The sequence below is a fragment of the Lissotriton helveticus genome, chromosome 7, assembly GCF_964261635.1.
Source record: "Lissotriton helveticus chromosome 7, aLisHel1.1, whole genome shotgun sequence".
NCBI lineage: Eukaryota > Metazoa > Chordata > Amphibia > Caudata > Salamandridae > Lissotriton > Lissotriton helveticus.
Window position 1 is genome coordinate 44,014,432 of NC_136068.1, and position 12,204 is coordinate 44,026,635.

Consider the following 12,204-nt stretch of genomic DNA (forward strand, 5'->3'; position numbering starts at 1 on the left):
TTGTAAGTAAAAGGTAGGACATGCCCTGATGTGTGTGGCATGTCCCGATAGTGAATTACAGCCATTTTCGTTTTTCACTATTGCAATGAATGAATGAATGAAAACAATCTTGTACCGCGCAAACTTAGCCCGGTGGGCATCAAGGCTACCTGTTACCCATAGGCCAGAATGGGCAGTTTGATTATAACATCTTATCATTCTAACTGACCCAGGGAACATGGTAGACATTCGAGTTTAGTATGCCTGAACTCAGAATGGTAAAATACATATTTTAGTGAAGTTGGTTTTAACATTGTGTTTGAAAATACCACTTTTAGAAAGTAGGTATTGTCTTGCCTAACCATCCAAGCCTGCCTCTGCTAGGTTGTGTATTCCATGTCTGGAGTTTGAGAGACAGGGGCTGGGGGATTCCAGGAGACAGGGTGAGTCGGCAGAGGGCTGAAAAGACCCATTTGCATGTAGAGTGGTGGGAAGGGAGCACCTAAGACCTGAATAGGGCTGTGCCTGCCTTCCACAATGCTGGCTCCACCTCCTGTGATGCGTCTGATGACCCTGGCCCACACTGTCAAAGGAAGAGAAGGAGTCCTGTAAACAAAGTGCACCAGGACTGCACAGAACAGGTTTGGACTGCAGTGGTTGCTTCATTGCCAAAGAAAGGAGAAAAAGGACAGAGTGTGCTTTCATCATCTTGAGGAAGATCTTCAAGGGCTTGAACTTGAGCTTGCCTCCCGCCTGAAGTCTCAGGTTTACAACCCTTCTGCTTGCCTGCATCTAGAACCGTGGTTTTAGCTGCTGCAGAAGGAAATTGCAACACCGACGCCGGCAAGCGACGACGTCTTCTGCACCGAAGCCGTGAGCGCTGCTCCGACTTACACCGTAGACCCGACGCCGTCCGCCGTGTGACAGACGCCAGCGAGTGACGCCACAACCTGCCCGAAGCCGTGAGCACTGTTCCAACCTGTGCGGTGGTGCCAAAGCCGGCTTCTGGCCGCATCGACTCCGAAGCGGACATCGCAGAGCCGATCCTCAACGTGGGTGACCGAGAATCCATCGACAGTACGACATCGTAAGGAGCCGTAGTTTCTGCGCCATCGTGACGTCACCTCCCAGACGCAGTAAGGAACTGTTGTCTCACGTCCCCTGTGCTGCAGTAAGGAACCGAGTCTACACCTCCCGTAAGGAACCAATGCAGCGCAGCACCAACGAAGCCGTACCCCCCCAATGCCGTGAGCTGTCTTTGTTCTTCATCGCTCTTCCAATGTACTGTTCTTTGGGGGTCTGTTTGACTTGGGGCCCGACGCCGCGCACCTCGCGGTCAGTGCCGTACTTTGGGATTCCTCCTGTCACGACGTCGTGATAACTCACGTTGGGAGTTATCTGTTGCTAGAGACTGATTTTAAGTGAACAACCTATTGTTAAGCATATCTGGAGTACAGTATTGTGGATTTTTGTCGTTTGGTCTTGTGTTAAGTCTATTTAAAAATATTTATTTTTATACCACAACATGTGTGGTGTCCATCTGTAGTGTTGTCACTGTATTACTGTATGTGTTCACAAATGCTTTACACACTGCCTCTGAGATAAGCCTGTCTGCTTGTGCCAAGCTACCAAGGGGGTGAGCAGGGGTTATTTTAGGAGTGTAGCCCCTGACTAGACGCAAGGGTCCCCATTTGATCAAAGGTACCTACCTCTGCCAACTAGAAACCCCCTAATCTAACAGGGGAGCACAAGCCCTTGCCCAAAGGACCCCTGCCCTTATATCCCTGGTGTCTGGTGGGTGGGTCCCTGCCTGGAGATCACGCTCATATGTAGATCCTGAAGTGGGGATCCACTAGGCAGAGGTATATTTGGAAAGGGAAAGATTCTCTCCTTCTCAATATTACCCCTCCCAACCCAGTCAGTGCTCGGGGCACTGATGCAGTAAAAGTAAAACGAGCCCATCAGTTTGCTTTACATTCACTTTAGTGTAATCGTCATTACAACAACATCTTTTTAAAATCTAAAGAGAAGGTCTTCCAGAGCTGCCAGAGTTTAAAATTGAATAGCGGAATCCCTCTGGTGATCTGCACCAGAGGCGTCTTTTGTGTGCGTCCCCAGTGTCGGCCAATGGCCGAAAGAGGCAGCTTTGTATATGAAGAGTAAGATGATAAGAGACAGGCAGTTCACAGTTCTTAGCCAAGAATACATATTTAATGAGCTGGCAGCTTTGTATAGAAGAGTGAGCTGACAAGTCAACATTACATGTTTTACAAGGAACTGTATGGTATTTAACAGGTATACAAAATAAAGCGTCAGTGTATGCAAACCTGGTTTATATTCCAAGTGAACATAGAGACTGGTGCTGGGCCTCCAAATGCAGGATGGTAGTTCTAAATTACACGTATAACACCTTATTTGACATATTGTTATTTTGTATTTGTACAGTGTGTTTTGCAGTCTCTTAACCTTGTAGGTCAGCAATGGACTCATCATTACGTCAGAACCGCATGTGGACAATGTTTTCCACTGATTTGTTAGGTTTCAACTTCTAAAGCAAACCCCTGCCAAGAATGGGGCCCATAAATGTCGTGGTGAGCTTATGAAGTACCCTGTGAATTTTCTTCTTGTGTTACTTGGTATAAAGCACTTCTAGCTCTATCACAGCCTCATAGTGCTAGAATGGCTTTGTAATAAAGCTTCTCTAACGTAGTGCGTTGAGTCACTTCTGCTACTGGAACCATTGCAAGGACCTGAAGTACTATTTTGCACAAATCTGAGTGGCCCGACTCATCAGTGTGTCTGAGTTTACCAACAAAAAATTTCATTGCTCCAGGGAGGCCACAAAAACTTAACCTATGAAAAGCATGCACAGTATCAACCCAAACTGAACATAGCTAGACTGTAATAGTAGGATGTCAGATGATACAGAGGACAACATTCAGTGGCGCACACAACACACGCTAAGACCTCACCGAATCGATGTCATTTTCAAAGTCTTCGTCCTCTGCGCCGATGATGGCGGGCGCAGCACCCTTTGTGCCACCTCCATATGTCTATGACAAAGAAAGTAAAAACATTAGCAAGGGCATCTAAATCATGCAGCAAAGTAGGACCAACAAATGATGCTGCATTGTTTGAACTACAAGCATAGAAAAATCAGCTTATGCTAAGCACCATTCGAATAAAGGTAATCTATACAGGAAAATGATCAAACTAGTATCACAATACTTTCATATTTAAACAAATCTGATCCCAATGTTCTAGAAAACAGATGCTTAATTTATGAAAAACACATAATATTTAGTAAAGATTTCAACACACACATATATATATATACATATATATATATACATATATATATATACATATATATATATACATATATATATATATACACATATATATATATATATATATATATATATATATATATATATATATATATATATACACACACACACACATTTCATGGCTGAAAGCTTCCACTGCAGCTTTTCACAAAGCTTGCACTTTGATTCATTAAACCCACTGTGTTTCGCACACGTTCAGTGTCGCTTCCAATCTTATTGGGAGTGGAGCGCGGAATTAGATGTTTGGGCCATTCTTGCAGGCATTGGCTACCGACACACACTCTCGATCTGGAGCACTACGTCAGCCCGCAAAATTGGAAGTCATGTATGAAATACAAACGAGATGCCCCCCCGGCGGACAAAGAATTTTGGCAGGAGCATCACCGCATTGGGGAGAGAGGGGTAGTACTGTACTCCCGAAGGGACCTTACCTGTGGATTTGTCATCAGCAAAACTTGTGGGCCAGCTGATGAGGAGGTTGTGCGGTCCGTGAGCCAACAATGAATGGGGCACCACTGTTTTTACGGATGTCGCGTTACCTAGTGGGCGTTTACAGTGGACTACAACAAACCAGAGCAGTATAGCTGGGATTGAAGCAAATGGTGTAGCATTGGAAGGGAAACCATCTTTAAACAAAGGTGGGGTTAAGACTGTTCTTCAATTGTTAATATGATATGTATGCTCACTTACAAACTTACAGACTTAACTTCATATCAGTGAATTGATGCAACGTAATTATATATTATTTTTTTTTATATAATTTCTCATGTATAATTTCTTATGCACACTTATATGTTTCCTTTGAGTTTGCCACCACTGTGTACTATCTCTATCATTTATGTAACATTTTACTCTGTGATTACGATTGTAGTACATGCTGTTCACTTCTTAAACTCCCAATAAAAATTTGTGAACTTAAAAAAGACTGTTCTTCAATGGGAGTAGTGACTGGTCTATTTAAACGAATCCTCAGGTGTAATGACCCCCAGAGTGAAACTGGCATTGAGGAAGGCCTTACGGCTGAAATGCGTTTCACAAAGCTCGCTGAATTTTGAGCTTTCAACTTTGATTCTTTAAAAACACACACACACACACACACACCCAAATTAAATGAAGCAATCACTCGGAGTTGTATTCCTCGTCAGAAGATGGTTTATTCAGTAACGCGTTTCGCTTGCACCGCAAGCTTCATAACACCTGTGCAAGCGAAACGCGTTACTGAATAAACCATCTTCAGCCGGCTGCAGCGATCCTCTGCCAAGGGCGAGGGGAGACAGAAGGAGCATGCAGCTTTAATATACATACACACACACATATATATATATCTCCAAAGGTGCCCAGCAGTTGAGGCCGCACACCGCTAGCAGGTAGAGAAAACATCATTTATTTTAACAAGCAGAGAGGTTCCCATTCCGTCTTCAATCCCTTTCGGCCGGACGCGTTTCAGAAAAATCACTCTCCTTCCTCAGGGGACATGTAAGCAGCCGGTAGTTGATGTGCGCTGCCAACAGTGCCCTGCGTGCAATTTAAATAAACTTAATTGGCCTCCGGTGTGCCACTAATTCAAGTTTACTTCGAAATGCACGCTGGTCCCTGCAGTCCAACTCTGCACAATTAAACCCTCCAGTGGGTCCGATTGCCAACATTCAGTCACGGATATTTTAACAGCCCTCTATTGAGCTTCTGGATAGGACACGGTCTGTTTTAATACAGTATCCTGCTGCGCCAATTCCCAAGGAAGGGTTCCCACTCGTGTGGGCCCGTGTTGTTTCCTGGGTGGTGCGATCCCTCCACGGCCTGGGCCGTATATATAGGTATTACACAGCGGCACCACTGTGTAGTTCTTGCTAGGTCAGAGTTTCTATCAGAAGAGCATTTTTTGTTTTTGACCGTAACTTGGGTGCCATTTAACAATTCTGCATGAAACTTTCAAAATAAAAGTTCATCCCCCTAAGCTCTTTCCTGGAAACTTTCACGCAATCCGTCAAGCAGGAGTACAGAAAAAGGGGAAGAGGGAAGGCCTGGGGTGGATACAAAATAGATCCCACAACATTAATTGCATATGTTAATTCCCAGAGGAAACTTTGCTCTCTGATACAGAAAAAACAGCTGCACGCAATTACACCAAATTTGGCAAAAAAGTGAGAGTTTTACTCAGAAAACATGCTTTTGTGATATGGGGTAAATCCATTCAGTCACTTAAGAAATTTGCGTTTTAAAAAGGTACTCCGCATGGGCTTGAAGGGGTTAAAAAGTTCGGTATATCTGGATGGTTGCTCCCGCTGGACTCACATAGCACAGAAAAAAAAAAGGGCTCTGTTTGATCAAGGGAGCTTTTTTTTCCCTGACGGCCATTTTGGTATTGCGAGACTGAGACCAGTCCCATGGTACTGAGTGATCTGATTGTCTGGCTGCAAAAAAAATAAGAACATTTTCCAGCTGCCATTACAAGACTCCGGGACTCTGACCCCATGTCCTGAAAATGTTTACAAAATAGTGCATAAAGGGGGATGGTAAGAACAACTTGGCCATCAAGCACTTCCGGGGGTGGGGACGGTGCCCGAAGGTCCAAAAGATCCCTGACGTCAGTTTCTTTTTCTCTTTCGCCACACTCAGATGCAGAGCGTAAACAATTGTTGGTACCAATGGACTGAATACTAACTAGAGACCTCTCTAGATGTTAAAAAAAGACCACTTCACAGAATGGGGAGGTGAAAGGGCAGTTCTGTATCTGCAACTAGATAAAGTATCCACCAGAAAAAGCTTTACCGAAGGTAAGTAACGTTTTATTCCGATTAATACCTCTAACAGAGTCCTCATATTAGAATAGATACTAACATAGTACCTTCCCAGGTGGAGGGTCAGCGGAGTGAACTCAGACCAAAATTACTGCAGGACCGAGCGGGCAAAGTGCCCAACCGCCGAGACCTTACTGTCAAGGCAGTAATGCTTCCAAAATGTATGCAACTACTCACATTGCAGTCTGGCAGATGTCAATGATAGACACTCCTCATGCCAATGCAGCGGTAGCAGTCTTAGCCCTAGAGGAATGGGCTCTCAGACTTTCATGGGATGCTTTTTGGCCAGTGCTTAGCACATCTTGATGCAGGGTCTTCTTCTGCACAGCCTCCCTTTCTTCGTCTGGAGAACCCCACAAAAACCAAATCATCCACACTGTTCCTTGGTATGATCGATGTAAAACCTCAAAGCCAGTTTAGGTTCCACGTGATGGATCTTCTCCTCTTTCGAGGGGGAGCTAAGAATGCTGGCAGAGTAATGCATTGCTTACCGTGAAAATGAGTCACGACATGGCTAGAATGTCGCATGAGTCCTGAGCACCAGCTTGTCAGCGTTAAAGGTGGTGAATTGTGGTTGCCCTGTAAGTGCCTGAATTTCACTCATGTGACGAGCTGAAGTAATGACAATGAAGGAAAAAGGTGTTTAGAGTCAGGAGAGGTAGTGAGCATCTTCGCATCGTCTTGAATAGCGTACACCTAGAACACTAAAAAAACATCAAGACCAAATTAGAGTCCCACTGTGGCACCACCAACGATTTGGGAGAAAACATGTATCAAACCTTTTATAAATCTCCTAACTACTGTCACGTGGCCTATAGGGACATTGTCGTTTTTCACTAAATTAGCATGAGCACGATGCAGCTTGCCGCTTGCCTGCAGCTTTTGCACAAGTTACTACACGTCTTTACTTCTACAATATTTTCAATGATTGCTTTTACATGAGAACTCATCGCTGTGTTCACTCTTTCCATGTTCCTGGAATGTTGACTGAACATTATGTTCAAGGTCGAACAACAATGCCCCTTGTCATTTTGTTCTGGCCAGACCTTAGCTGATAGACAAAACATACCAATGCAGCTGTTGTTTGGACAGCATACTTGGGTTTTTAGTGGGGTACATGAATAGGTGACACACTTGGAGAGGGATCTTTCCATGGAGAAGAGCAAGACAGCACCTATGATGTAGATCTATCATCTATAGGCTGAGGTATGGGGTCTGCTGACAAAGCCCGGAGATCTTCCATTATATAAAAAATACTTATTCTTAGCAAGGGGTGGGAGGTTAGGCACTATAGTCCTTTCTCCATTGTCTTTTCATGATGGCATCTGCTTTCATGACGTTTGGACTAGCTGCTATGCTGACAATATTTGTACTTTGTATTTTCCTGCTAGTGGTGGCAGGTATACTGCATGTTAAGGCACGTTAGTTAAAATAAATATTTTAAACTATTTTGTGTCGGTCAGATCTTATTGTGGACAAATACGAGAGAGTGAGCGAAAGGGTGTGTCTTGTTACCACGATTCCTGAGAGATCTGGGCTTGTTGTGTTCTGGGGTGTCTAATCATTTGCTTCTCAGTGAGTGAGTACTCTATAGCTAGTGGTCCTGGGTTTATGGGTACTAATGTGGTAGGAAGACCCAGTCCCTATACACCAACGTCCAATACTCCGGTGCCTAGTTCTGTATTTGTGCAGAATCCCTGCAACACTACAAGGTGATGTAAAACAAGGACAGTAGGTCTGGCAAACACAGAAAGGGCCACCAAATATCCTTTAATAGTGAACACTGCAGATTCAGGCAGATGTCCGTACCCGGTTACAGACTGTTTGGAGGACAGATGTTGAAGCCCAAAAGCTGGCCGGTACCATACTTTCTTCGTCCAATCTGGAGCCACTAGTGTGACTTGAGCCTGGTCATTCTTGATCTTTTCCAGAACCAGGGGCAGGCGAGCCAGGGGCAGGCGTGCGAGGGACAAGAAGGCATACAGGAGTTCCGACTGGGATGTAAAACAGAAAGCATCGCCGAAAAAGTCTTCTGCAGGAAATTCGAAATTGCAAATCCTTCGACACTGTAGTTTAACAGTGGTAAAATGATCCAGCCAAAGTTCTCCCCACTGTTGGACGAGACCTGTGCCACCTCGGGATGTAGTCCTCACTAGTGATTTGCCAGATGCCACCAGCTTAGCTCATCTGCTCTAGTATTCAGTCAGATGAATAGTCTGCAACTCTAAAAGAACAATGTGGGGCTAGGTTTCCATCTGCCATCAGTTTTGAGCTGGGAAGTGAAAGGGGCCTGCCGTTGGACCCATTGCAGATTGTGAGCTGCACCTGCAAGTTCTGGATGTTATCTGTAGGATTTCCTTGATGCTGGATCCAGTGGAACTTTAGATTCCATTGCAGAGCCCACATGTGCCACCCTGGCAGAGCCGACAAAGAAGATGAAAGACGTGAAGAAGCCACAAAGCATCAGAGATGCCTCCTACCAGAGATTCAGAACCGAGGCTCAAGCATCACGATCCTGGACCACATGTCCTGGATACGTCACCGTGGAGGGAATGCCCAGAGCTGAATTGTGTCCAGAATAGCTCCAGAGAATGGAAGCCTCTGCAAAGGAGTCAAGGGTAACTTTGGCTCCTTGATAATGAACCCCAAAGATGGCAGGAGGTTCACAGATACCCAAACAGCCATGTACTATAATAATTGATTCATGTACAATTTATATTTCTATAAATGTATTGTGGACATAGATATTGAACAGCCATGCGAAAACAGATTGTTTTATAATGCATTACAACAATTGATTTGTGTACAATTTATATCTTTATAAATGTACTATGTAAATAAGGAATATACGAAAACAATGTATTCCATATAAACAAATGTATACCAGGCATACATAACATTGTGTAAATTGTAGGATTGTATGTTTAAAGACAACATCCTTCTTTACCTCATTTTCTTTCTTTTTTGTATAAATAAAAACTAAAAATATTTTTGATACCTAAATGCTTTGGTGACTATATACTTTTTATCAATTAAGGTCTGCATATATAACAAAGTTCCTATTTTATTTTCGTAAATGTTTTACTCACACTCCTATTTTGCACATTGATTTAGGAATTTTGTCAGGGGTACCCTTATTCTTACACGCAAGCTCCACTTCAGCCATTCGTCAAGTTAGGCAAACCTATTAAGGTAAGCAGCGACCACCGCCATTACCTTTGTAAAAAAAAACCAGGGGGCGCTAGTGAGGCAGAGGAGGAGCATGGCAAACTGAAAATGCACCTGGCCTACCGTGAACCACAGACAACGTTTGTGGAACTGCGAGGCAACTATATGAAAAAACACACCCTGCAAGTTCAAGGGCACCAATCGGTCACCCAGCTCTGGGCAGAACGGATCTGGACTAGCGGTAACATTTTTAATTTGTTCTTCCACAGGAAGCCATTTGGAGGCAAAAGGTTCAACATAGACCTGAGACCCAGACCTCCTTCAGCACAAGGAAACAACAAGATTGGTAAACTATTTGGGCTGATTATATATAAAAAAGGTAGGACCTTGAAATGGTATTACGCTGTTCATAACAATTCTGAGATATCTCTGGTGTGCCGACACTTGGAGATGTGGAAGTATGCATTCTTCAGACATATGGTCACCAAACAATAGTTCTCTTTCAATAAAGGAATCCCCCATGAAGGATAGTAATTTGGAACATACGAGCCACGATGAGCTTGCGGACAAATTGCAGGTCCGGTATAGGTCTTAGTGTTCGATCTTGTTGTGGTATCAGAAGGTACACTGAGTATACCCTTGTGTTTCTTCTGTGACCTGTCTGAGAAGTCGTCTTTTTTCTACTTTATGTTCAAGAACCTATGAGCAGTGTTTTTGTAGTTTTGTTTCTTTGTCTTCATTGTTGGTGGTTTCTTTATCAACTCAATGCAGTATTCTATGCTAGGTGTATCATCTACTTGCCTGTCTTTATGGAGTCCCACTTGATTAGACAGTCCATTATTTGGACATGATGAGTGTATCGCCTTCTGCTTGAGGCAAACCCCCAGAGCTAGTTCTGCCCTCTTGCTTTCCCTCTACTTAAACAAAAACGAGTAGAACTATGTTGATTTCTGCCTCTGACTGAAAAGATGAACCATGATTCTGTCTTGAAATTGTGTTATATAACACAGCCTCTCTTGATGGCTAAACACCCTTATCGGCAAGGCTCCCATAGTTTCGGCCACATCATTGGCATTCATCATGTGTTCAGGGGACTGACCTACTTCCACTTCAAAAAGATGATCCTGTGAAGGAATTGCCAGTGATGTTGACCTGAACCTCTGGCTTAAAAGCATAGTTTGTCAAGTGCCATGTGAATTGTCATGTCCATATATATTTTTTCTTCCCTGGAAGGACAGATCGCCCAGAAGGGGCTCTAAACTTTCCCCTTTGCTTCATGGACAAGGAGTCCTCAATGTGTGTCTTAATCCCAAAGGGTTTAGGTAATTTAGACCCTGCTAATGTCCACTCAAGTGACTGTTTTATTTCATGAGTTTGACTGTCTCTGTATCAAGCATCTTTTTCCTCTTTTCTAGCTGGAGGACCTTCAATATCTCTTAATTTTCGTCTGTCTTCGATATGGCTTTTTTTCTCTTTTGAGGTTAAGGACCTCTTCCTTTTTGTAGCTCAAATGGTCATCAGAGGTCAAGGCGATGACCTTAGGCAATTTGCTCCAACGGCCTGTTTGGATATGGAAGGCTCGGATTTGTCAACACTCTTTCCGACTGACGGATTGTTCAAAATCAAGGGGTTGCCTTTGTAATATTTTAAAAGTTTATGACTTTGGTATTTTCTAGGAAGACTAGAATGTCTTTTTGATCAACAGCTCCAGAGTTCCTTTTATTGGAAACATTGAAGACTTAGGGGCTTTTTATGAAGAATATTTTCAGAAATAGTTCATTTTTCCAAAACATCATACTCGGAAATATCATCAGAAGCCATAATCTGAGTATATTCTCCCTAACCCTCCTCGAATGCTAAATCATCCTCTTCTCTTTCCTGACTTCTGTTTAATAGGTATATTTTAGTCTAATGTGTCAAAAGTAAGTTCAGGCTTTCGGTTAAAATTGATAATAGCGATAATAATCCTTCAACTTTTGGTCTCTACAAAGGTAGAACAGGCATAAGCATGCTTGTTAATGGCAAACTTTAGTTGGAGTTCAGACCTAACTTGAACAACATGCTCAACACGAAATGGAGTTAAGTCTCACATATAACCCTTTTCTTATATATATTCTGCAAACTTGTTGAAAACTAAAGGAAGAGACCCGGTTTCCTCAATATTGCATCAATCGTCTGTTATTGGGCTGATTTTCTTCTGAAATCTCAATATCACTAATAACTTTAAACGTCTTCAATAGAAGCCCTCTCCACGCACTACTGAAAGCTCTAATAAGGATGTCACGTACTGAAGATTTGCGGCCTTACGGGTGGTGTAAGTGAGTCAATCTGGCTTCACCTATGTCAGAGTCCAAAGAAGGAAAGTTTTCTGTTTTGAAACTTGGGAGCAATTACTTAACCAACCACTTTATAATGATATGAGGCTCAGCAGAGAGATCTAGAAGGTCATGCTGCAAAACTAAGAGTTTGCTTTAGTTCATGTCAGTCGTGTCAGATCATAGCATTAAAATTGTTGTACTTAAGTTCTTGAAATCACTCTTTTCAAGAAACAATAAATTAATTGCTACCTCTGTTATAAAAGTATCTGCATGTTTTGACTAGCAATCTTGTTTAACTCCAGAAACTGTGCAAAGAAAACAACTCAATGATCTGCCAACTGTAAACTTCCACACATCCTGGATGTAACCAGGACAACAGACAGAGAGCCTTAGCTCTTTGAAGTCTGGAAGGAGCAAACAGGTGGAAGGTGGGTAAGAAATATTGGATGAGTGTCTTTACCAGCTTTCTATGCCAAAGTGGTATTTCATCTTGGACTTCTTGGAGAGATACGCATTTTACTTCGGAAAAAATCATATTAGGTATCAGATGATTTATGCGTCAAGTCCCTGTGTGGTTCATACAGCGCATGC

At 43.0% G+C, this 12,204-nt stretch overlaps 1 protein-coding gene across 6 annotated transcripts in view; it reads right to left on the reverse strand.

Moving 5' to 3' along the window:
- The window catches only part of ARHGEF1 (Rho guanine nucleotide exchange factor 1), a 459,136-nt gene that overhangs the window by 267,482 nt on the left and 179,450 nt on the right, over window positions 1-12,204 (reverse strand). For all 6 annotated transcript variants that reach the window (XM_078651355.1, XM_078651350.1, XM_078651354.1 and 3 more), the window contains exon 3: window positions 2,952-3,032. In XM_078651355.1, coding sequence (XP_078507481.1) covers window positions 2,952-3,032 — 81 coding nt within the window. The remainder of the gene's footprint in view (window positions 1-2,951; window positions 3,033-12,204) is intronic.